The 26,233-nt window shown below is 37.9% G+C and overlaps 3 protein-coding genes across 6 annotated transcripts; 2 read left to right on the top strand and 1 right to left on the bottom strand.

The window, feature by feature from the left end:
• The first annotated feature begins 316 nt into the window (after positions 1-316).
• Positions 317-5,142, top strand: LOC122711340 (mediator of RNA polymerase II transcription subunit 24). 4 transcript variants are annotated; one of them, XR_006346084.1, is made up of 11 exons: positions 551-601; positions 803-954; positions 1,031-1,156; positions 1,233-2,549; positions 2,628-3,076; positions 3,146-3,238; positions 3,309-3,599; positions 3,704-4,151; positions 4,241-4,416; positions 4,520-4,543; positions 5,056-5,142. XR_006346084.1 is itself a non-coding variant. In XM_043930041.1 (9 exons), exons 2-9 carry the CDS (start codon positions 826-828, stop codon positions 4,385-4,387), a joined length of 3,000 nt encoding a protein of 999 aa, XP_043785976.1. In that variant the 5' UTR covers positions 317-337; positions 803-825; the 3' UTR covers positions 4,388-4,471. The 4 variants fall into 4 exon arrangements, 3 of the variants coding, with proteins under 3 accessions (XP_043785976.1, XP_043785975.1, XP_043785977.1); XM_043930041.1 differs by lacking the exons at positions 551-601; positions 4,520-4,543; positions 5,056-5,142 and adding an exon at positions 317-337 and having other exon boundaries at positions 4,241-4,471; XM_043930040.1 differs by lacking the exons at positions 4,520-4,543; positions 5,056-5,142 and having other exon boundaries at positions 4,241-4,471.
• LOC122711338 (transformation/transcription domain-associated protein) lies at positions 4,566-25,503 on the bottom strand. Its single transcript, XM_043930038.1, has 11 exons — positions 24,957-25,503; positions 17,118-17,297; positions 16,712-17,011; positions 16,428-16,622; positions 8,547-16,307; positions 7,100-8,458; positions 6,846-7,020; positions 6,539-6,770; positions 5,807-6,449; positions 5,517-5,730; positions 4,566-5,425 (listed from the first exon to the last, which is right to left on the bottom strand). The coding sequence occupies exons 2-11, from the start codon at positions 17,241-17,243 to the stop codon at positions 5,082-5,084; spliced, it is 11,349 nt and encodes a 3,782-aa protein (XP_043785973.1). The 5' UTR covers positions 17,244-17,297; positions 24,957-25,503; the 3' UTR covers positions 4,566-5,081.
• On the top strand, positions 17,833-26,119 carry LOC122711339 (NACHT and WD repeat domain-containing protein 2). Its single transcript, XM_043930039.1, has 26 exons — positions 17,833-17,952; positions 18,020-18,108; positions 18,443-18,559; positions 18,660-18,863; positions 18,941-19,085; positions 19,170-19,395; positions 19,488-19,686; positions 19,762-20,004; positions 20,079-20,276; positions 20,349-20,488; positions 20,579-21,181; positions 21,280-21,385; positions 21,472-21,644; positions 21,730-21,949; positions 22,018-22,230; positions 22,326-22,527; positions 22,610-22,733; positions 22,796-23,149; positions 23,236-23,454; positions 23,530-23,676; positions 23,761-23,966; positions 24,062-24,261; positions 24,326-24,495; positions 24,559-24,717; positions 24,784-24,973; positions 25,973-26,119. Exons 1-26 carry the CDS (start codon positions 17,850-17,852, stop codon positions 26,117-26,119), a joined length of 5,097 nt encoding a protein of 1,698 aa, XP_043785974.1. The 5' UTR covers positions 17,833-17,849.
• The last annotated feature ends 114 nt before the right edge of the window (positions 26,120-26,233 follow it).

Genomic DNA, 26,233 nt, shown 5'->3' on the forward strand with positions numbered 1-26,233 from the left:
AATTACTAGTAATGTTATAAAGCTCCATCCTGGCCATGTAAAAAATGTAGTAGTATGGACTAATAACCTTCTTCTTGTGCAGACACCCATTGTTTCTATCATTCGATTTCTTTTAGTTAATCCTGACATAAACTTCTTAATTTAATCGAAATTAGTATAAAATCTGATAATGTATCATAGTTTATAATTTTTAAAAATCCATGAAATTTTAAATAAATTGTGGAAAAAGAATTCGTTTTAAAAGATGTACTCGATTGAAAACATGTTTTATATATTTTGTTATAAACTGTATATACGAAACAGAAAATTTTATTGATATGAATTCAATGAATTATCGGTAACTATTTAATTTGACATTTATAAAAAATATGAAGGAGGGAATATATTAAATATCGATTATTTATTTGAAGTGAGTAGAGATTTGTGTTTAATTTTGAAATTCTAATAGTAGATATGATTCTATGCCAATAGTGGCAATCCTGTCTAACAGTAACACCATGACGCTAGTCATGACGGCTGTAGAAGAGTTATGGTGTGAAAATGGCTTGAAAACATGTCAACCATGGTAGTTTATTAATGAAATTAATTTTTTTTATATGAGGTATACAAAATGATAATTTAAAAATAAAAGATTAAAACTTGTTTTTAATGGTTACTTTTAATTAAATACAGATTATTTTATCTTCTTAGTTTTATAGTTTTTAGGTTATATTGATTCATTATAATCATTTTATACATATTTATTTTAATGAAATAAAAAGTGATCCTTGTGACAAAATTAATTATTAATATTGATATACAGATGTTGCTTAAATAAGAGGAATTATGTGTAATCTCCTAACATCAGTTATGGAGACTAAAGTAACAAGTAAGACCAGCAGTTTGAAAGCTCTTTTGTTAAGAGCATGGAGAGAACGTTGGAGTGATTTACAATGGGGTATTAACATTAAAACTGTAAGTAATATATAGATTATAGAAGTATCTATTGTATATTTCCATAAAAATTTTTCATATATCATATCATTTTCAGATTTTACCTAGAGGTGTTAGTGGAGATGTATATAATTTAGCAGACTGCATATTGCAGCAAGCATTAGTAGGACTTGGACCAAATCAATTAGTATTATCATATCTGAAACATTCTTTAAGTTCTCAGGTATATATAATTTATTAATAAAATATTATTAATTTATTTTAAAATATTATTAATATTTATATATATAAATTTTTAGTTGGTCTCTTATGCCGCTGTATTACAACGAATAAGCAAATATGATGCATTTCATAAACCCCATTGCATTCTAAGTCTTTTAGAATTTTTAGAATCCATTCAAATAGGAATTACATGCCGTGGTAAGCCAGAGGAAGATCTTTTAGCTGCTGCAGTATTATCCATAGTAAATTGGTTACTGCAATGTTATTTACATACTCTAACAAAAATGCCTCAAAACAATCCATTAACTCCGCAACCAACAGAATTGATGGATAAACCTGCCAGTATATTAAAACAGATGCTTAGCTCTGATTTTCTGTGTGCTATGATGTACTTAGCAAAATATGATGATAAAGATTTGTACATAGAAGTTGTAAAAAAATGCCAAGAGATTGAGGCTCTGTTGAAAACTAGTAGCCTAAAGTCTTCTATTCAAATTGAAGATTCTTTAAAAAAACTGTGCAATTTAGAGGATGATTGTTTAACTTTATCCCCTGAAATGTCACAAATGGAATCTATAACTCATTGCCTGCAACCTTTATTTGCTGTTCAAGTGTTATTAAATCCTAGCACAGAAACTTCTGTATTTGTTAACCAGATGCTGATGGTCCAAAGACTTAAAAATTATACAAATACAAGATTATATTGCGAAATAATCCGTGCATGTTTAATGTGCTTACACAATGTTACAAGTACAATCAATGAATCGCAATGGGGTGCTTTTACGTTTTTAAAAGTACCTCTTATATTAAAAGAATTACATGTAGCACATTCAAATACAGATGATAAATTAGAATATTCACAAGATATTCTAGATGCATTCGAATTATTACTCCAATTCACTCCACTTCTTGATATAGTAGATACTGCGTGTTCTTGTAATAGTGTAGAATGTTTGCTCAATGCTCTGCAGAAAGTAAACTTAGTCACAGAAAAGCAAACTAAACATTTAAGTAGCAGAAGAGAAGGTGTTACCGCGAATTTACAAAAATTAGAAATTTCTATAGCCACATCTTCAATTCCTAAAGTAATTGTACGTGCAGAGCCGACTTTATCGGGTATTTTAAAAACTCTTAACGCAGATTACACAAAGATTCACGAGGCATTGCTTAGCATGTTATATCAAGTTTTAACAGGAAACAGTTTTGAACTTATATTAGCAGTAGCTACTGTAGAAGGAAAACTTAAAACTTTTGTTACCAAATTAATTAAGTTCAATGAATGCAGTAAGCAAATTAATGAACCTGTTCCACCAAAGACTGCAGCAAAAAGAGCGATGTTATTCGATATATCATTTCTTATGCTATGTTCTATAGTTCAAACTTATGGATCTGATGTAAGTTTCATTTGATTGCATCTAATGTTAAATAAAGATTTTTTTATATAAATTAATAATTTTTATATCTTTTTTTAGGCTGTATTAGAAGAAGGGGAAGGAGATTCCTTTTTTGAACAATGGGTACGTGAATATATGCCCGAACGAAATCAACCAAAGTCTCCCCAAAAAATGTTACAAAATATTGATCCTGCAAGAGTAGATGCATTATTAGCACAAATCAATTCTCCAGATCCTGATTTGAAATCTAGCAATATAAAATGGCATATCGCGTGTCAATCTGCTATGGGTGCTGTAAAAGAGCTTCTCTGCGCGTGGGAAAGTGATGTACTTGGAGCAAGTGATGTTAAAAGAGCTCTGGATGGTTTACGTGCAACTGCTTGCTGTTTACCAGTCTGTGCGGCAGCTTGGCTTTGTGCACATATGAGTATTACTCATCAAGATGCTCTTTTAAAACCTTTGAATATGGTACAACATTTCTTAACACCACTCCCCGGCGATGAAATGCAGGATAATCTCAAAGAATTGTAAGTACGCGAATAAATAATTTTTAAAGACACTTTACATTACTTAATTAAATTAAGTTTGCCTCTTAGATCGAGTTTGATGTCACAAATCATTCGCAAAATGCAGTATGATGTTCATCCACCTACTCAATCGAAAACGAAAGTGCTTTCAATGTCTCACAGGTATTATATTAAAATTTTTATTAATTAATAGAATTTTTATGTTTATGTTATAATTTTTATTTTTTGATAGTATTATATCAAGACAACCTATATTGGAACAATTGGAAACTGTGTGGGGAAACATAAATCAGCGAGGTTGGATAAATATTCAAGCGACACAATCTTTAGAATCTTTATTAAATACTGGTGGTTCTTTATGGTTTGTAACAAATATAGTAAAAGAAGTATTGAAATATCGATACCAAGAAGAACTGGATCAAGCAGTAGATTTAGCGTTTGCCATTTTTCATCTTGATATCGAGAATTGTACCTTAGATCTCATCAACCATATCATTCCACAATATTTATATAACTCGTTACAGTAAGATTTTATTTATATTACAAATATATTTTATAAATATATTAAATAATTTCATTTTTCTCGGTATATTTATTGAATTTATATGTTTAAATGAATTTTTACAGGAGCGAAGAACTCGTAGAACCGCAATCTTCAGTGTTAGCAAAGTTATGCGTATATTGTATATTTTCTACATTAGAATACAATAATTCGAGTCCTTGTCGAGGAAATAGTAGAAAACGAGTACGTCGGGATTTAGATGCGGAAGAACTCGATGCTCTTGGTGTACCTGCGAATAAAATTTTACGATTAAACGAAGCTGGAGATAGCAATCCTATATTTGGCTCACAAAGTCCACAAGCTCAAGGATCGACCAATGGGCAGAAATCAGTTGTGTTGAGAGATCCTCTTCTATCAGCATTAAATGGATTGTTTACTATATTCACGTTCCTAGCTGGTAGAGATGGTGAAGTGTCTCAACAAACTCATTTTATACTTCAATTTCTACGTTTAATGGTACAATGTGGAAAAGATAGGACTCGTATTGTATTACAGGGAATGCCACAAACATTGGTAAGTTTTAATACATATATATCTATTTTTTTATTTTAATTTGGTAATGATTAAAAGATAATGTTTTGATTTTTGATGATTTATTTAAGGTACCTTGCCTTTTGAAAGCATTACCCGAATTGTTTACAACTGATATTCTATTAAGGTTTTACGACATTCAGACAATAGTTGGAAGAAAAGCAACGGCACGTGATTTATGTATGCTGAGAAATATCAATCTAAAACCTTCGAAATAATTTTAGATGGATATTTAATTTAAACAATAGTGAGATATTGATTGTATAATTATTTTCAAATACATGAATTTAATAGGAAATTAATTTAAATATTTTCTTTTTTTCCAATTGATAATTAATGGGATGTAAAAGAATTAACTACACAATTGAGAAAAGGTAATTATTTTGGATAGTTTATTTCTCTTTCTTTTCCTTTTTTAGATTTATAAACATTTTTTGACAAGTCATTGTAAATAACTCTTACAGTTAAAAATAGTATATACAGTAAATGATACAGGTGAAACATTCCCAAGGTGAGAATTTTTACACGATATAAACATGTGTTGCGTCGTACAAGAGAATAAATGATTAAAATAACTCAATGACTCATTCTAACTGAATCGTAGATGTCACACTTTGCAAATAGTTTCTTATGTTTCTACATAATATTTACATGACTTATAAAACTCAAGACCGATGTAGAATTAAAATAATTGAAATTCAAGCAAAAATCGTACAAGTATAAAGATTCAAAGTTAATAATTAAGTTAAGATAATTGTTTTTTATGATTAAAATCAAATAATTTCGCAATGAAAATAGAAATAAAATAATAATATAAGTTCTGCATATGATTTCTGCGAGAATCATTCATATGCATCAATTTTTCTATATTTTTTCATATTGGAAGCACGAGTAGTTCCCAAGAAAATGTGGTTACAACCATGGATGCCAAGAGGGATCCATCCTGCATAAATTATCATGACTATTAGCTGCTGCGACCAGAGTGCTGACTTTACTGTCCGTTCCATCAAAATTGGCTAAAGAATTCAATCTTCCAACGATTGCATTAACTGCTCGAGTGACCATCGTTATTAAAAGTTCACCTTTCATATCCGTTGGGGTTTGTGATGAACTTTCAGCATCTTCTTGTTTCTTATTATGATCCGCGATTACTTCATCTCGTAAAATTGCACGAAGAATCGTATGTACTTTAAAAGATGGTTGAACTAAGCAGCGAGCTGTAGCAATAGCACTCGCGGTTAATGGTCCGGAAACACCTGTGTATTAAAAATTTTTCTTAAGAACAATATTTTATAATATTAATAAATATAACAATAATAATAATAAAAAATAATATAAATCACGCACCTGTACTGGTAAGAAATTCCAAAATGTTTGGTGTCAATCGGAAGGGGACTGGTCTATTGGCATCCAATTCACCGGATGTATCATCAACATCGAATTTGAAATAAGCAATGTTGATCAGTCCTGAATCCTGATGCACATACATCATGTCTGGATTCAATCTTGTTAGATGAAGCACATACTCCGCAAAACAGGTCAAAGAAAGTTGTAGAGTGAACTATAAAATGTAGAAATAAATGAAGCAATTTATACAAGAAATGATAATTTTTCAGCGCATATGAGGAATATATTACCATTTTTCTGAAAGTCCAATAATCCGTTGCACCAGGGAATGTTTTCATCGCCCAATCTCTAAGCATGGTCTTGGCAACCATTGTTGTCTGCACTTCTTTCAATATGTCCCTTAAAACTTGATGACTCGCTTGTGCACCTCTAGCTTGTACTGTTGCTAATCTATCGTAATACCTAGCTATAGGCGCATCGTGTTCTATACCTAATTTCGCACAGCCTTGTTTGTAAATGTCTAGTAAAGAAATGGAAGCAGGATTATCCTCGACTAGTCGCATTTGTGGTGAAACCGCGACTACACGAGGAACAGTGAAGTGTAAGAATCTTCTTGAGGTCTCTTTTTGTTTAGCCAAATAATGGTTCAACATTCGCAAGAGTTGTAGAACGCGTTCTTCGCGTCTTGCATCACCTAGTCCGGCATCGTTGACCACCAAATAAGGATACAAACGTCCATTGTGTCCACGAATTCTTAATCTTCTAGCTGCTGTATTGTGTCGTTGAACAACTTCAACTCTTGGCATGAATCTGGCTATTCTTACGTAGTAATGAGAATGTTTGGGTAATAGAAATTCGCCAGGAAGTTCTACCTCGGCAGTTTTCAAGCTAAAGTTGCTAAGAAATCGACACTTTTCTTCGATCAAGAAGGACCTGTTCAATATATCGATATAAATCACGGTTTAAATTTATTTTAAAAGATTTGTGAAAGATTGATTTGTGAACAAAACGATACTACTTACTTCGGTAATTGTTTCGTTTTTCCTTCGAGAATCTTGATCCATTTCTTTAACTTGTTGATTAGATTGTGAAGTAATCTTGCCCCAGGTACAGTGAAATCGAAATCGCTTTTGAATTGACCTTTCATCTTCTGGAAAACGGGATCTTGGACCGTAGCTTGAGCTCTGCGTGCTAGAGACTCTGAAGCCGCCGAGCCGAACGTGTTGTTCACATTTTGAGAGGAGGATATATTTTCTAGAATTTGAAAAATTCTTCTTTCACAGATTCTAATCATTTAGACAAATGGAAAAACTTGATATCGAAATTTACCAATTCCTATGCCAAAGGTCGAGACTAATTTCTTCACAAAATTCAACGTATGTGGAGTTATGGTTGCTTCGCTCACAGCGCCACGATTTTCATAAGCTATGGCATAACATTTAGCTAGACCTTGTCTTAATTGTCTCAGGACTTCTTCATACCAAGTTTCTCGGAACCAAACCATCTGAAATAATTTAATCAATGTATTCGTTTTATCCATTTGTAGTGATATAGAGAAAATGTAATTTATATAAGTAACTAACTTGGTCTACAATGCCTTCCAAACTAGATAAAATAGTAGGATGAATATCTCTTTGCATATGCATGATCTTCGAGCACCTCCACATAGGCGGTGTGGCTCGAATTGGTCCCGTTTCAGGTACTCCTTGTTGCTGCACATTTCCTGCAGCTCCACGGCCTTCCACACCTTCTTGATTCTTTCCAGCAGCTAATTCCGCACTCTTATACCTTTCACGTTGTTCAATCTTTAACGTAAGATAGAGAGTTCTGATGGAGAAGTACACAGCTTGTGGAAACATTCTTCCAACTTGGCTTAATAAATTTAGGATGACATTTCCTTCGTGTCTGACCAAACACATCAATAATTGAGGTATCCAGGGTAACCATTGAATTGGAGGAACACCTACAGCGTATTTGTCCACAGCTTCCATCAAAGAGAATTTATCATCGTCATAAGTGAGCAGCCACAGAACTTTCGCCAAATATTTTCTAGATTTGGATTCGTTTTGATGTCTACACGCATGAAGGAAGCAAGTGATGGCAGAGATTCCAATAGAAATCTGACGTGCATCACGCGTGAATATGTGCTCCAGATAATCGCCCCATAGAGCCCAAGCTTTCACTAATGTGTCGTGCAATTGAACAGCGGCTGAGAAGGCTTTGTTAGCGTCGTCAGATCTACCTATCTGCGACAACAGCATTCCTTTCAAAGCGTAGAATTCTGCCGTCATTTCCTTAGTAAAATATCGCAGATTCGTCGATTCGATAACCTCCAATCCCTCTTGTAACTCGTTCTTTCCACTAACCGATGCCATTTGTAGGTAACACTTTACTTGTTGCCGGATTTTTTGAAAGCAATCAACAATAGGGACACTGGGTATTGTATAGATTCGCGACAAAGAATCCAGGCATACACCGCAAAGATTATGTTTCCTAGCTATTTTGCCAAAATGAATAATCGCTTGGACGGAAGCGTGAACACCGAGCATCGAGTGATTGGACGTTTGATCTTGTTGCGAATCATAGTGGCTTGAGATAAACGTATAATGATGTTGTCGCCAGGTGAAAATATCTGACCAATGACTCAAATCATCGGCTATTACGGGTAATCGGTTCCTCCATGTTTTCACGATAGCTTTCATATCGTGCAACGACGTGCTTCTTCCGTGTAACAATCCTTGATGAATTTGCATCGCTTCTTGAAGCTCCATAATTTGTTGGGCGGCTTGCAATAGCGGTAAGTGCACATGGCTCACGATATGAGGTAACCTACGCCATTCACGCATGCACAAACCAGATGCAAGCTCTACATATCGTTCCACTGCATTTAAATGTTGATCCTCGCTGTTGCATATCGCTAAGAACCCTCGATAAAGATTCACCTGTAAAAATTCAATTGTGAGAGAGAGAGAAAGAGAAAAAAACAATAATTTAATTATTCGAACGATCAGGAAGAGAAAATGTGTTTACCTTCCAAGCCATTTCCTTTGGACAATTGTGTTCCACTTGAGCAAGAGCTTCCTTCATCATCGTCCAATTGGGAATACGCCAAGAGCTCTCCAAGATCAAGAAGGGATTCTTCTCTGCCTTTTTGCTACCATAATCTAACAGCAAATCCCATTGATTCAACTCCTTTGCACACCTTATCCAATGTTGTTCCCAGAGCATCGCTTCTCGTTGTATTTTGAAGGGAGCAGGCGTAGATACGTAATCCTGTTTGAACTTCGTCATGGCCACGTCGTAAGCTCCCTGAGCTTGCTCGAAGAATCCCTGTTGTTCCAATGCAGTTGCCTGCAAAGTTTCCTTGTAGTGAGCGTGTTTCTGCCAGAGACCGGACCACATGTCTTCCTCGCATAACAAAGAATACATGTCGGACAGAGAATCCAAGATCTCTGCATGAGGACTGTTGTCAGGTTCGAAATCGTAGCAATCCGATTCTCTTTTAATTTTAAACTGATTGTTTCCATTGTCGAATGCCATTTGTTCCAAGCTAAGAGTCATCCTGTGCCAAAGATTGTGCGATCTTCCTAGATATTTCATCAATGCTGGCCTCATAGGCACCGGAGGATTGCAGTGCGAAAGTGCTTCGACGAAAGTAGCTATAGCACTGGGATGACAATCCTTTTGAATCACGTGTGTGCCACTGCAAATAAACGGCACCACTTCCGCTATCAACGTGTTATGCTGATGCTCGTCCAAGATGCTCCAAATCCTTGGAAAGGTATCCAACCAAACGCGTTCCGCCAGATTTGTGTCCATGTGACAAAGTTGAGCAGTAGCCAGTAACAATTGTTCCGTTCTGATCTTTTTCGCGTATTCTATGAATTCACCTTGCTTGGCGATTAACTGCGTTAACGTTGCCTTTCCAGTAGTGATTATCTCTTCTGGAACAGTGGTCGAGTCTATGTTGGACAAGTCCATATCGAGTATTTCATCTTTCACGTCGGCCGCTTCCGAGATGTCCTGAGGCTCCTCCTTTATAGAGCTGTATATCATAAAATTCTTGTGCTCCTCGCTGTCGGCCATGTTTATCACAGAAGTTATGCTCGGCAGCAAAGTATCCTGATTCGACATTTGTATCTGAGTGGTCGAATTAGCAGTGACGAGAAGTAACTCGATGCACTGTTTGATCCAGTAGTGAGGACCTATCGCGTCCCAACTTTGGCTGCAGATAATGTAGAGAAGTCTGTCGTGAAGTCGCCTCCTCATCGATGCGTCGAACACCTCGAAGAATTTGGCTCGTATCTGAGGTTGAACGCATCTTAAGCCGGACAGAAAAGCGGGCTCCAATTTCGACGTTAACTCGGATGATTTGAGAGTCTCGTCTCTGTATATGTAATTGACCAGTTCTAAAAATTGCCTGTTCAACTCTAAATCATCGGGGAAACGCTTTTCCACGTATTGCATCATTTTGACCAAAAGTATCGACTTCTCTCTAAGGCTGGGCGCTTGATTTATCGCGATAGGATTTTTATTCTTCATCCACTCTTCGAGCATCTTCGTGATAGCTTTCATCACCTTTATATCTTGCGTTTTCTCGATCAAACCGACCAGAATCGAGCCTATGAACGTCTTTCTCATTTCCACGCCCATCACCACCACTCGATTCTTCACCAGATCTAAACTCAAGATCAACAATTCGCTACCAACCGGATTGGCCTCCGCTTGTGCCGAATGCAAATGGTCCTTGGCCATTCTGTGAAGAACCCTCATGAAGGGAGTTATCAATCGATCGATGTAGCTCGGATTATTGGTACATGCGGCCTTCAGCATCATCAAGGTACCGAACAACGTGCTTGGAGTGGCTGTGGTGTTCTTCTCGTAAGTCGTCAAACCGTCCACGATAAATTTACCGACGGTGGTGTACAAAGTGTCCAATTCTTCGTATTTGGAGGCAACCGAGGAGGATGTCGGTTCGGCGGGGAAAATGGTCATCAAACGGGATAATAAACCGTGAACCAATCGGATAACTTTGGTATTGCTGCTCGCTATACAAGCACCTATTCCACGTTGCAAAGGTTTGAAGCCTGCCAAGATCTGTTCCCTCTTCATTACGCCCAACAAAAATGTCAACACCTCGAGAGCCGTGGAGATGTTACCGTAATTGGGTTCGGCGCTGCCAACGCTGGCCAGCACTTTATCCAACCAGGCCAGCTTGAGATCGCACGATTGCGGCCAAACGTCAGGTTTCAATGCCATTTTCAGCAAAGCGACGCAACGTCTCGCGAGTTGTTCACCTGGGTTTCCATGAAGCGTATTAACGTCGTTCACTTGGCAAGCAAGTCGAAGCAGAAAATTTAAGATGGCGTCGGCGTGAGCCCTTTCGATGGGTTTCGTGGAGCCGGGCTCCATCCTGGGCAAGATGACCGGAACCGTGTTACTTCCTGCCGCCGTTTGACCGCTCATACGTTTATTTCCAGCTGAATCCTCGTTCACAAGTCGTTTCACGGATCCGGCCGCCTTGGTACCACCGGATTCGTTGTTCTCCGCCTCGTCTTTGATCCTGTGCAATTCCCACTTGATGATCACTTCCGCCAGCTCGACGGCCAATCTTCTGTGCTCTATCGTAGCAGTTGGACTGAATCCCAGCCTCGGGATAGAGTTCACTATGTGCTGAACCAAATGATGCCTGACAGGATAATACACCTTGTAATGTCTAACTACCAGATGAAGAATGTGAAGCAATTGTTGCATAGAGTGCCCCTCCTCCACGATGATCTTCTTCGTCCAATGCGTCAACATCGTATTACCATCCTCCATTCTGACGGGCATGGCAGGAGTCAAGATCTCCAGAGCTTGTCTCACAACGTTTTTGGCGTCTAACGCGTGTGCCTTCAACAGACTGTGGAATACCTGAAGGACTATCCTCTTGTGGATAGCGAACTTGGCGATTATGTGACTCAGAAGCAAATGGCCGTGGTACCTGGTCGTCGGATCGACGCAATTTTTGCCTAGAAGACAGGGCCACGCAAAAGTCATCAATCTTCGCAACTTATTACCTTGCCTTTTGTTGCTCACGTCGTGAATATGCTGAGAGGCTTGTTCCACCAACAGGCAAGAGAATTGAAGCAACGAGATACGGACGCAATCCGCGGAACCGAACGGATTGTCCGGATCGATGATTTTGCTGATGAACACCGAGACAACGTTCTCCGGGTTGTCTTGATACGGCATCGGCGCCCCTCCGATCAATTTCGTACCTTCGCCTCGCTCGAAACTCACCGCGAAACAGGGTATTATGATTAATTGCAAAACATTCGCTTTTAATTCTTGGGAAAGATTGGTCGTGGGAAAATGATCGACGAATCTGAAGAAAGCGCTTCTCTTCCATTCGACCGTGTATTCCTGCGCCACCGTGTGCTCCAGGAAGTCTCGCAAGAATTGGAAGTCGGGCATAAATCTGTCGCAAGTCGCCCTCAATAATTGAAACAGCAAGTCTATATCGTTTGGATGATGGCGGAAGTAGTGCAACAAGATCTTCACTATGAGCTTCGGCTCCTTCCAATGACAATATTCCACGCTCTCCACTTTCTTCTGCAGAGCGTGGTACTCGTCGTTGCACCAAATTTGTTTCAACGCGCCTACCAATTGGCTCTGCGTCGATAACCATTGCTCGTCGAATTTGATCAGGATAGCGATAATTTTGATGGCCTGATGCTGCAACTCGCTCTTCTCCCCGTGGCTCAAGTTCGAATTGGTCTGGGAATGGGCGAGGAGCATGGTTATTAATCTCGTCGTGCTGGCGTGCAACACGTCGCGGAACGGTTTACCGTCTTTCTGTTTAACGAGAAACTCCAAGTATCTGCTCCACTGTTGATCCTTGATGTTGTTGTCGAGTAGAAATAAATTGAGGGTCTCGGTGGGATATCGAAGCAAGAATTTCATCAGGGGGATTCGAAACGGGCTCGACACCTCGACCATCAACGATTTCTCCGTTTGCAGAACGAGCCTGCACAGAATATCGATGAATATAGGGGTCGCGGCGGGAATCTCGTGAAATATCCCTATGATCGTGGCTATCTTCTGCTCGTTCTCGCCGGACTTCGATATACCTTTGTGCGCCTGAATCAAATTCTCCAACAGCTTTTTCAAATGTTGCAAAAGCTGTTCGCAGAGCGCGGTACTGAACGTACTTGGAAATAATTGGGTCAAATACGAGAGCCTCTTGACGCAATTGAGGCTAAGATTCCTATGGTCGCCCAGTGTCAACAGCATAGGCCTCATGATGGCGTGGACGGACTGCATGTCGATTTGGAAACCTGCTATGAATTTCTGCATGCATTCGAACGCCGCTTCTTGCAGCTCCGCGTTCGGTTTCTCCAATGCTTTGTACAAAACGCCGAATATTCTTTCGCGACACGTGACGATATAGTGGCAGGCAGCCAAAGCTCTCAAAGCTGATTTCCTGAGAGGGATCAGGTTCGAGACGGATTTGTAGCAAGGCAGTTTATTCAGATTGGCGTCTTCTGCCTCGCTCAGTGCCAACAACTCTTGAAAGAACACATCGTGCTCCGTTAAATCGATCGTGAACAGACGAGGATTCAGCGTCGTGCAAAATGTGTTCCCATCTATCAAACCGATCTGAGCGTTGGCCGGTTGATGTCTCAGCAAATGTTTCTTGGGCGGGATCATGTCGGCCAATACCTCTTTGTGCGGCTCCATTACCTCGGTGACCGTTTTATTTTGTATCTCGGCCAGCAATCTTAACGAGGACATGGCCTGCTCCCTGACCAACGTGTGCGGCGAAGTTACTTGCCTCACCAGCTCGTGGGTAACCTCGTACAAACTTTTGTTCTGCGCCTCGATAAGCTCTGTGTTCCCATCCTGGATCCCCGGGTTCACGCAAACTCTCAACATCTTCTCCAAGTTCGCCTTGGCCATATCTATGGCGCCGTTCGACACCTCCTCGGTCAGATCCATCATTACGAACATCAGAGCTTTTAGGAACACGAACAGATGATTCAGCACCCACTTGGTCGCCATCCTTTCGAAGAGAAACTTGATGGCGATGCACCCTCCCAATTTTGCGTACCAGGCGCGCTCGTAGCAAAGCGAGCACATCTTCTCCGCCAAATATTCCATCAGAGGTAATTGGCAGGCGCGTTCCTTCGATCCGAGAATGTTGGTCGCGGTTTCTAGGATCAGAACAAGGGCCAAATGCCCGGACTTGTACAATTCCTTCTCCTCGTGACCCATGATTACCGCCAGCGCATCGATCAACACGAGGGGATCCTGGCCCTGCATGCGTATCTGTCTTCCGGTAAGGCAGAAGGGGCCGGCTTGTTGCGCGATAGCCACCATGGTGTAATGTCTCACGATCGACACCACCGTGCCCAATACCGAATGCCTCAACTCCTTGATCTCCGCAGCGACGAACAATCCGGTGAGGGCCGTTTGCTGAACGTTCCTCGCCACGGTGTCCGGGCATTGGTAGTGGGGCCCGCGCTGATGCAAAATTTTACTCTCTTTGAAGCTGGGATGCAGGAACAATTTATGCAATATGGCGTTGCCGTCGTCCAATCGCAGCGACGCGGCTAAATAACAGCTAATCACTTCCCAACATTGCCTGCGATAAAACGAATCCGTGTTGTTTGATTTTAGGGCGTTGAACGCAGTCTCGATCACCTTTTCCACGGGGAAATCTATAGGTTTCGTAGGTTCCTGGAAATAGACGACGATAGCTGGAGAATTGGTCTCGCGATCGTTGTATTCCAATTTTTGCGGCTCGATCATCATCTTTCGATTTCCGCCACCAAATTTACCCAGAACTCGAAAAGCCACGTGTGCTTGGTCAGTAGGATTATGTAACGTTCTCCATAATGCTTGCATCAAATCGGCTCGAACAGGTTGTATGTGCTCGTACAAGAAGTCGGGCTGAAGATTGTCCACGCATAATTCGAGGGTTCGTAATCCTTGACTCACCAAGCAGTAACTTCCGTTCAGTGCCGAGACCAAAGGGTCCATCAGCATGGGTAAATAAGGTAGAAGGGAGCTAAGTCTCACAGGTACCGTTAGACACAATTCCACGAACAGGTCTTTCATGTGCTGTCTGTGTAAACCGGACTGCAATCTGTTCAAACCTTCCAACATGTTCGGGAGAAGAGGTAAAAATTCTTGGTAAAGGAGGTCGTGAGAACCGCCACCGATGGATCTGAACAGAGCCCTCAACAGGAGGAAGTAATTGTACGGTTCCTTGGCCGACATGGCCAACTCTATGGCTCGATTCACGATTTGGTTTAAATGAGGCCTGAGCATGTGCTCGTTTTCAGCGGGGAAAAGCGACACGCTGCCGAAAACTAACTTAAACAGTCTTAAGTACAAATTGCTTCTTTCCACGTTGGATCCCATGTCACCCATTCTCTCTAACAAATATTCGACTAATATCGTTGCAAAAGTGGACGATATCGTGGGACTAGACAGAAAGGCACTTCCGATTATTTGCAACGCGCAATTCTTGAAGATCCTCTCGACCATGTAGTCGATCGAGGTCGAGAATATTTCCTGGAATGTTTGCGGGTTCATCTGAGTGAAAACGTTCCCGAAAAGTTCCAACACTTCCTTCTCTTCCCTCGTGCGTATCGTTTGAGACTGGGCCGGCCTACCCTGTTGCGCGACGGCCCCGATCGTGGGGGGACCTATAGTGTAAATATCCAACGCAGGCAACGCCCATTTCACCAATTTAATGTAGACCAAAGTCTCTTTCGTTTGAAACTGATTAGACTGCGTCACTTCCCCGGTTTTGCTATTTATGTAATTGGCCGTGATGGCCTTCGCGCCGTGCACCAAATTTTTCACCAAATTCCTATAATCGACAACGTTGTAGCTCATAGCTTGAGAAGAAGGAAATCCGAATTTCGATTTTCCGCTCTCCTTCTCCTCGTTCAAGTCAGGTACAAGCGGTTTAACGTCTTCCGTCTTCGTGTCCACGCCAGGAGGCGTCATTTGTTTAGCCTTGTTGCGCAAGATCGGTATATAGATCTTTGCTATCGTCTTAAATTTTAAAACAAATACCAAAAGTATTCGCATCAACAGCTCTCTTCCCTGAGTGCTATTCTCGGCGTCGGATCTTTGCCTCACCGTGTCAACGAGATTCATCAACAATTTACACGAGACCATCTGCACGGTTGTAGGAAGACTTTGATCCAACAGATTTTTGCTGTAGAGGTGCGCCGCCTTGGACACGTCGCTCAACGGCAAATATAGCCTAACGTGGTGAACCAAGTCCGCGAGGGTGGAAAATGCCAGAGGTCTCAGGGATTCGTGGGTGGTCCAACCTCGTCCGATAAATATATCTTCGTCGAATAAACATTCCATGTGGGGTATAAACTTGTTTCGAAGATCCGTGGCCAATATGTGCCTCGAAGCGATCACCAGTTCCTTTCGTAGATGAGCCACCTCCATAGGGCACAACGTGTACAAACCTAAGATACCTTTCACCAATATGGAGCTATGCTGAGACACCACGTCTTGATAATTCCTGATGATGTACGCAAGGAACGACAATGTTTTGATCTGGGCTCCCATGAAATCAACGAATACTTCTTTATTGAATCCAGGGGATGCTCGATGTTGAGGACTCGGTTGCAGAGTTATAGTGGTTATCACGAGGGGGATGAAATCGGAGACATCCTGAGTCACGTTCGGTTTGTACAATTGATTCATAAGCACAACTATGATTGGTAATTCTTGAAGCACCTTGAGTGACAGCACCGCCTTGGGGATCAAATTGTACTGGAACAATTTTTTTTTTTTTTTTTTCATATTTATTTTAAATCCCGATCGTTATTCCACGAAGTTTACCACGAAGAAAGATAGAAATGATGTTTAACGGACAACGAGTTGGATACTTACGGTAATAAGAGTACCATCCGCTGCTCTTTTCTCACTTTGTATAGCCGTGATTGTGAAAGTTTCTTTTAAAAGTGCCTCTATATTTATTTCCGACAAATCCCTCACTCTCAGAGGTGATCGAGGTTCGAATATTTTTGGCAGATTATTTGGTAACTCGCTGTACACCGATTTAACGAATTGCAAAAAATATTGTATCTGTACAAGGATACAAGGATAAAAGATTTATCGATAAATTTTCTCCGATAAATATATATTCGAAATATTTTTTTTTAAACGTTACTCACTTCCGGATTAAAAGTCGGCTTGTACTGTTTGTGCAGTTCGATTATGATCCTTAGACAGACCAGCACGTTTTCCTCGTTATCGGTCTCTAATAATTTAGACATCAGGCTTAGGATCTGTTTCACGTACGGGCGTAGATAATCGTTGCTGGGTAATCTGTGTATCATTTCCAAAATCAACTTTCTAACTTGTTGGATGTTGTATTCCGATATAAAATGTGGCTCGCCGTCTTGTAGTATCTTCAAGAAAATTTTCATCATGTGATCAAGAAATGCTGGATATTGTGAGGAACACATAATGACCTGTAATGATTTAACGAAACAATAGAATCGATATTAATATCAAACGGTGATCTATCATATATATATATATATATAAATATAATTTAAAATCGTCGAGTCGAAATACCTCAAAATTTTCCGACAATTCTTGAGCAGCCTTCAGTTTCAATTCATCCTTTGAAACTGGATCGGCCAGCATCGTTACGTACGATTTGTACGTATTCATTTGCGTCACTGGATCTGGCGGCGCCATTTTGATCGTTTGATTGAAAGTTCGATTTGTACTAAGTCTGGTCCATTAGAAAACCTGCGAAATATATCCAAATTTCAATATTTCCTTCTTCTTCGAAATCGCAAAACGAATTGAAACAGATCGATAAGCTAGGACGAAGAATATTTTAAATTATAAAAAAAGAAAAAGAAAAAAAAAAAAAACGAATCGATTCGGAATCTTTCCACCGCCGCGAAATCAATGAGGAATGTATCTTATGTGGTACAAACAACCCTTGGCAACGACTTATATCGTTCCCTTATTTCGTCCACTTTAATTAAAGATCCCGAATCAGTCACTTTTTTTTAATTACACATTTTTTTAAATACACTTGCGAAACAGTATCAACTCAAATTTGTAAAAAGGATATTGCAGAGTGTTGATTGCTGATCGCGGCACGTGATTCGAGGACGAAGTATGCGAAGTATAGAGATGTCAGGGGTGAAGAAATATATGTTCACAGCCTATAAATGTTCGTCAAATCACGGATACGGTCTCAGTATCCTTGCAATGTTGCTGGCAACTTGATATAGAATCGGGAGGATATAGAGGATAAATATTAAAAGAAATTCGAAGAGGAATAAAAAAATGGACGAAACTACTATTGACTCGATCTTCGCGGGATCTTTAAAATCCTTGCCGGCTGTTAGCTCGAAAATCGTCAGAATATTTACGAGCTCCACTTTCACTGGTACGTTGAAATATTCGTAAATAATTATATATCATTTTTTCCTTACGTAATCAATATTTTAATTCAGATACGACGATGGAAAGGAACACGTTGATGGCACAGTGTTATCCAAAGCTAAAGGATTATTGCAGAGAAAAGCACGGATTGGAGTTTCAGGTAATCGTTGAATAATTAATTATTGAGATTCGCATAGATTATGCGGAAGATGATAATTGTAAAAAATTAAAAAATTTTTTTTTTTTTATTCGATCGATGTTATTTATTAAAATAATATATAGCGTATAGATGAAGAGTGTCAAAATCTATGTTATATAACCGTGGACATTGTCGACCTTGAATAAAGAATTGATTTTTAACGTACCAGGCACGAATTCATCCCCGCTAAACTTTTCCAACTTGTGCGAATGCAAGTTTTTCTCGTTTGATAAGATTTAAATTTAAATCGAGGAAAGAACGAATTGATTCCATTATATAAGAAATGCAATTCCAGGTGGTTGATATGAGATGGGGTGTACGAGACGAAGCCACTGACGATCACATGACCACGGAACTCTGCATGAGGGAGATAGAAAATTGTCAGAGGCTCTCAATGGGTCCAAACTTCGTGGTACAAAATAATTCAAAATAATATAAATCGATTTGGAAAATATTAAATTTTTTTAAAACGTGCGGATAAAACGAGACATTCTTTTAAAATTCATTTAAAGGTATTCCTTGGACAGAAATATGGTTATCGTCCTATTCCAACGTATGTTCTCAGTTCAGAATTAGAAATGTTAAGGACGGAACTGGAAGGTCAAGGAATGGACGTCAGTCTTCTGGATAAATGGTACAAAAAGGACAGCAACGCGGTTCCTCCAACGAGTATACTGCAACCAATATCCTCGATCTTGAAAAATTTTAACAATAAAGTAAACGAGTGTTCCCACTTGTATTGAGAACAAATTTCACAGCATCGGAATACGTAAACCGTTTCCGTTAATTTCAGAGAATACCAAAGCTGCAGCAAGAGGATCAGGCCATTTGGTGGGACACTATGGTAAAAATGCAAAAGCTATTTCGAAAAGGGGCGCAATCTTTGTACAACTCTGGAAAATTTGACAAAGACACCATGCACAATTATTTTATGTCAGGTAGATAAGAAAAGAAAGATAAAGAAGGGAGAAAGGATCACAATGATTATCACAATGATTATTAATTTTTAATTTTCGAAATAGTGACCGAGAGGGAAGTGATCAATGGTATCTTGAACGTGAAAAATACGAAAAATCATTGCCTGGCGTACATACGATATATAAACAACATTAATCTTCAAAACTTGAGGAAAGCCAGTTTGTTCTTGGATATCGTTAACAGAGGTTTGGACAACGAGGCTTCCAAATTGTTGGCAAATTTGAGGGACGAAAGACTTCCGCAAAAGATCGAGACCATAAATTTGCAAAGGTATCTTTCTTTTCTCGAAGAGAGAAACGTAATTTCACTTTCAAACTTTCATCTTATTCTGTTTTTTCTTTCTTTCTTTCTTTCTTTTAAAGGTACACGGTAGAATGGATTGGACGAGAAGGTCTCGATCCAGAAACCCACAGCGAGTATCTCCAGCATTTCATAACGCATTTCTACAGAAATATAATAAAATTGGTGGATCGTGCTATGAGAAAAGAGGATAGCTCCGCGCAAGGACAAATCATAACAGAAATTTTGCAACATTTGCACGCGTGTAACAATTCGGTGAAGGTAAAGTTTTTACCTCGAAAGAATTCTCGAAAGTTAGAAGTTATAGTCGTGAAATTAAAAAATTAAAATTGCCAGGTTTTTTATGGCCGAGAAGACACTTTGGAGAAAATTAAAGAGCACATGTTGGGGGACAGTGATAAACCTTTGGTGCTCTACGGAGAAGGTGGATGCGGAAAAACATCTTTATTAGCAAAGAGTGCAGGATTGACGAGTAGCGCGTGGCTTATTGGGAAAAAGCCAATCAACATAATTCGATTTCTTGGCACGACACCGGACAGCAGTGCATTGACACCAACGTTAATTTCTATTTGTCAACAAGCGAGTAATCGAACGATTGTCCTACGATTCTGATAATTATAAATAGTCGAAATAATAAAGATCTTCTTTTATAGATCTCCTACAATTTCATGTTACCCTTCGATGAAATTCCTGACGACTTGGTACCGTTAACCGCTTACTTTAAGCATCTATTGACCCTAGCTACAACCGAGCAACCGATTTTATTATTCCTTGACAGTGTCGATCAATTAACCGGAGTTCAAGGGAACAAATTGTCTTGGTTACCTACTAGACTTCCTTCGAATTGCAAGGTGCGATATCGATCAAAAAAAAAAAAAATCAATTCCATCAAAAAACGATTAATAATCAAGGACTTTTCTCAGATGATCCTTTCTTGTGTTGCCGAGGAATCGAACCCCGTCATCTCCCGAGATTATCAATTATTACGAAGAATGATAGACGTAGAGGAAAACTTCATCGAGGTCGTCGCTCTTGGCGAAGATCTTGCCATGGAGGTGATAAGGTAAGCTAGGAAAAAGCGGTCGAAATATTCTTGCAACTAAAAAAAAACTAAAAAACTAAAAACTTGTAAACGACTTAAATTCTTTCGTAGGATGTGGATGAAGACGGCTCACAGAGATCTAAACAATTATCAATGGCGTCTCGTAGCGAACGCCATAACCAAGTGCTCCTTACCGATCTTCGTGAAATTGGTGTTTGCAGAAATATGCAGATGGAGAAGCTATACCAAACCGGCAGATACGCACTTAACGTGCACCGTGATGGACAGTATCATGATGCTCTTCGAAAGAATAGAGAAGCAGCATGGAAAAATTCTCGTGTTCCACGCATTGGCTTACATCACTGCCGCCAAGTCGGGTTTGTCCGAGTCAGAGCTCGAAGATCTGATTTCGTTGGACGATAAAGTGTTGGACGACGTGTATCAATACCATTTACCCCCGGTAAGAAGGATACCGCCCCTGCTCTGGACCAGGATACGTAACGATTTGCCTAATTATTTGAGCGAAAGGGAAGCCGACGGTGTCAGTGTTCTCAATTGGTATCATAGACAATTTAGGGACACGGCCAAGGAAAGATACTTCAAAAATATGAACATGGCCATGTATTTCCACTCTATGATCGCCGATTATTATCTCGGCATTTGGGGGGGCGGTCGACCGAAACCGTTTAAATATACCGAAATTCAGAGACACAGGTGAACTATTGATTTTTTTTTTTTTTTTTTTGAAAAGAAGAAAATTCTCGAAGATTGCGATGATTCGATGATTCTTTTAAATTATATTTGTTATATAGATTCAATTTGACGGATAAGGAAGGAGTGGCAGACAGAAAAGTACCTGAACAACCTTTAGCATTTTATTCGAAGGAAGGAACAATTAGTAGATACAATTTAAGAAAGGTATACGATAAATGAAAATGTTTTGTTTTTTTTTTTTTTTTTTTTTTTTTTTTTTTTGAGAAAATTAATTCGAATTTGAATTATAGTTCGGCGAATTACCCTTTCACTTGGTCAGATCGCGACGTTTCGACGATTTGTTCGAAAATGTTTTGTTCAATTACGAATGGCTTCATGCAAAACTGAGTTCTTGTCCGTTACAAGCTGTACTTTCGGATTTCGAGGACGCGTATAATTTCATCGATAATCAAAACATCGTTAGGTAATCAATCGGAGAATATGATTATTGGAAACGAAGAAAGAGCAAAGTTGACGTTCTTACTAACAAATATTCATTTCCGTTCCAGAGAGTTGATGCTAGTTGCTGATGCGCTTAGATTAGGGGGTGCAATTTTAGGATCACATCCAGATATGCTGGCACCACAACTAATAGGTCGATTATTGCCAGAAATAGGTGGGAACGTGAACGTGAAAATGCTGCTACGAGCGTGCGATAACGACGGTGCAAAGAATTGCGCCCTTCTTCCGGTTTATCACTGTCTACACACTCCTGGAGGGCCGTTGAAAGTAATTGGACGAAATTGTCCGATAAAACGAAAAATAAAATTCCCTTACGATCCTTTAAACTTTTCCAGTATTCTTTGGAGGGCCATCAATTCGCTGTATTTGGATTTTGTCTAACGTCGGATTATCGATACGTCGTTTCCATATCAAACCGATTCATCACCTGGGATCTGAGCACCAGCGACATGACCAGAGATGTAAATCCCGGTATTGAAGGAATTATGCAACATTTAGTTTTGAGCCCTGACAATAGATACGCCGCTGCGTTTACGACTAATAATCAAGTAATTAGCCCAATGTCGATTAATCTTTTATTTTATTTTATTTTATTCTTTTACAAATTTTTGCTTTGAAATTCGCGATTTTTTTTTTTAAACAGAGCGTCGTATTGAATACACTGACGAGCGAGTTTGTAATTATCGATAATCCATTTCCAAATAAAGATCCAGTGTGCGGAATACATCTGATGAATCAATTCTTTTTCGTCTACGGTAAATTAGGCTGGTACAGGTTCGATTTGAGAGGAAACTTGTTGGATATGCACACGAATCCAGAAGATTCCAACAAGTGGCCAATTTTGTGTGAGTAAGATAGAATCGTGTTTACTATAATCGTGGAAAAATTGAAAAAATTATGGAAGAACGTGTATGTCTTTTTGAGTAGCTGTGGAACACACGAATTTGGATGAATATAGAATAGTGTTTTGGTCTGGAAACATAGAAGATACCAATATGCTTTTGCATACTTATAGGAAGAAGAGATCATTGGATCCATTGTATTTTCATAGGTGAATCATCGATTAAATTATTAATTTGATAGCCTTCTGTAACAGGTTTTATTTTATAACAGCGTGATGGTTATGACCAATAATAAACAAGTTTTATACGCCTGTACGAGTAAGGACGATTATCGAGTCACGAAATACACAAGCGACGAAACATCGTCCCAATGGGAGAAAGTTTTCGATATGCCAAGAGCTTTCAACGATAACGTCGAATACTTGTTGCAATTGAAATTGGACAGGGAAGAGGAGATGCTTTTAGCCACATCTGCCAATGGTTTTATCGTGTGGTTTTTAGAAGATAAAAGCGATGCACACGTCTTAATGTTGCCGAATGGAGTTCGAAACATTAGCACGAAAATGATGTATTCCAATTCGATAATGATCAGTGGCACCAAAAATTATGCCGTTGCTGGTGTAAGGTGTGTTTTATGATAAATTAAATAATTAACAGAAAAAAAAAAAAAAAAAGAAAAAGATGGAACGAAATTGCATCCTTTTTTCGTAGGAAAAATTTATATGTTTGGAATCTCGAGACAAGCGAGTTGGTGAAAATATTGGATGCCCATTTCGCGAGAATTATTCAGTTAGAAGCATTGACTGTTGGAAATTGGAACAGCGTGGTAACATCGAGTATCGACAGAAGCGTAAAAGTATGGAATATAAACAATATTTTTGAGCAGGTTCACATAATAGACAGACACGAGTTACAAATCGATATGATAAGGTATTGAATTTTATCGCTTACCTGATATAAGTCGACTTTATTTTTTATCGAAATTTCTTTTTCGTCAATTCAAAGCTTGGCGGAAGAATGTAATATAGCAGCCATAGTGACGAGAGATTGTGTAGGAATTTGGGATTTGCAGACGGGAAGATTGATCTCGAAACTGGCGGATAGTCCTTTAGGGGCGATTGTTACTCACGCTTGTATAACTCACGATGGAAAGTTAGTAATTGGATTATCACAATAATATATATATATATATATTCATATGTTTACAATTCGTTTACGATATGTTTCTCCTTTCAGGTATATTGTTTCCATAGAATCGGGTAATGTATTAATATGGAATAGAATTACGGAACAAGTGTTGTTCAAAGAGGAACAACAACACGTGAGACAATTAACGTTATTTGAAAATTCATCTAAATTTATAACCGTTTCAAGACCGAAAAATCCTTCTGGAGTTGAAAGTATGAAAACCACCGCGACTCTTTTTATGAGAACTATTCCCGGTATATTGTTAATTGATGATTGATGATTGAAGAATAGAGAATTTTCAAGATTTTTAATTGATTAACAATTAATATATGGTAATTGTAATTAATAGATGGAAAAACAATATTTACGTTGGAATACTTGGTCAGAAGTCATACAAGTACATCATTTCGAAATGTTGTGATGACTTCTGACAATTCTTTTTTGATTGCTCCTGCTGCTGATAAGGGTAACAGAGATTGTGTTATTATTTACAATGCGAATACAGGAGCATTGATAAATAAAATACCAATAAGATTACCGGGATTTAAAGTAAGAATATTAATTTAAACAATATACAATTTGCTTTTTATAGAATAAATAATTTTTTTAATAGGATATTTTATGTATCACTCCTATGCCAAATAAATCATATTGGATAGGAATTATTGGATCTGATAAAGGTATTATTTTGGATATAAATAAAAAGAAAATTATCCGTACAATTCTTAAATGGAGCGGGAATATTAGCAAAGATGGGAAATATACTTTATATGCACCCAGCAGGTAGTTATATATTGTGCAATTGAAAAAGAAAGAAACATTATTTTCATGATTTTGATATTATAGAGGTGGCTTAGAGCTTTTGGAATTGAAAAAAGGTACCACTATCAAGACTTATATTCCTAAGATTGCAGAAGGTGTATTTACTGTAATATCCATGTTTAACCGCACGGATGAATATGTTCTTTATTATCACAGTGGAAGAAAAACTATACGTGTATTTAGGTAAATATATAAAAAACCTGCATTTTAAAAAAATATATATATCTATGATATATATCTAATTTATAGATCATCAGATTGTGAAATGATAGCAAATTATAGAGTTCAAACAGAATTGAGTGCTATCGATAGCACATATGATGGTAAAAGTATAGTTCTTGGAACAGTGGATGGTTGTGTTTCTGTTTTAGTCATAGCAGATCCTAAAAAAGAAAATATGAAAGAATATGTTGCAAACTTACCATCTCGTGATGAGGATGTAAGTAAACAATTGAGAATATCATCACACACATAGTAAACAAACAAAACGTGTTTTCAAAGAGATTGTAGAAACTGCACATAGAGGAGAATAATTTTTGTCTCCCATTGATTTTATGACTTTTATCTTGATTCCTTTTCTTTTAATATTCCGATCCAAATTGTTCAATATAAAGTTTTTTTATTTCGTCACTGAATTATCAACTTTAGAAATAGGTTAGGGTAAACACTTGCCGCATTGACCATTAAGGTTATTAAAAAAATTATTATTATGTTTCATAAATCCATTGAATTGAACAAATAAGTTTGATAAAATTTAATCTCTGATACATTTATTTACAATCGATTTTGTAAAAATTTCGTTTAATGTAATGTCCCGCTCAAAATCGAATTTAGTCGTAATTTCTGTATATAGTTCTGTATAACGTTTTATGAAATTAAAAATGCGTTTAATTTTCGATAAAAGTGATCGGAATTACCTTATTTCATTTGATTATGAAAAATATAAAATTACATATAGTACAAGCGTATAGTGCAATAAACTCAAAACGTTCACCCAAAACACTCAAGCACGATTTTCTCTTTGTTTCTTTCTCTTTCTCGCTTTTGCTTTAAGAGAAGAGAAAGTTTCAAATCTAGTTACTTTTTTCATACCAACTATGTTTAAAAAAAGTACTAATCGTAAATATTATATTGTGTTAAAGACTTAACAAGAAGATAGATATTTATTTATTAATTAAAATTTATTACATATAGTTCTAAATGAAAATTTATATATATTTATATATATTACAAATATTTCATGAATATGATAATTAATCATAGATTAGATAAAAAAATTATTTTTTCAAATTATATCTATCTTGTAAAATCTATCTTGCAGTTTCATTTTTTGGAGCAACGAAAAATTTTATCGTGTATATATATTTTGTTTGTAAAATAAAAGAATGTACTTCATATTTTTATAAAATACTAATGTGTTATTTAATTTCTTTTTCAGTGGAAAAAGAAAACTGAAAAGCAACGAATGACTATTAAGTTTAAAGCTGCTGCTCGAATTGCACGTGTAACACACGACTTAAATACAATTATACGAAATACAAACATTGTAGAAACAATTCAAGAATTAGACGAAAATATAGAATAAAAATTGCATTATTTTTATAGGAAATTTTTTTTATTAGTATAGGAAATATAGCATAATTAGCATAGGATATAATAGTGTATATTTTTTTAATAGAAGTATCGATCAAGGAATAAT

Source organism: Apis laboriosa, unplaced genomic scaffold, assembly GCF_014066325.1.
Source record: "Apis laboriosa isolate Shangri-la unplaced genomic scaffold, ASM1406632v1 scaffold16_cov148, whole genome shotgun sequence".
In the NCBI taxonomy this organism is placed as follows: domain Eukaryota; kingdom Metazoa; phylum Arthropoda; class Insecta; order Hymenoptera; family Apidae; genus Apis; species Apis laboriosa.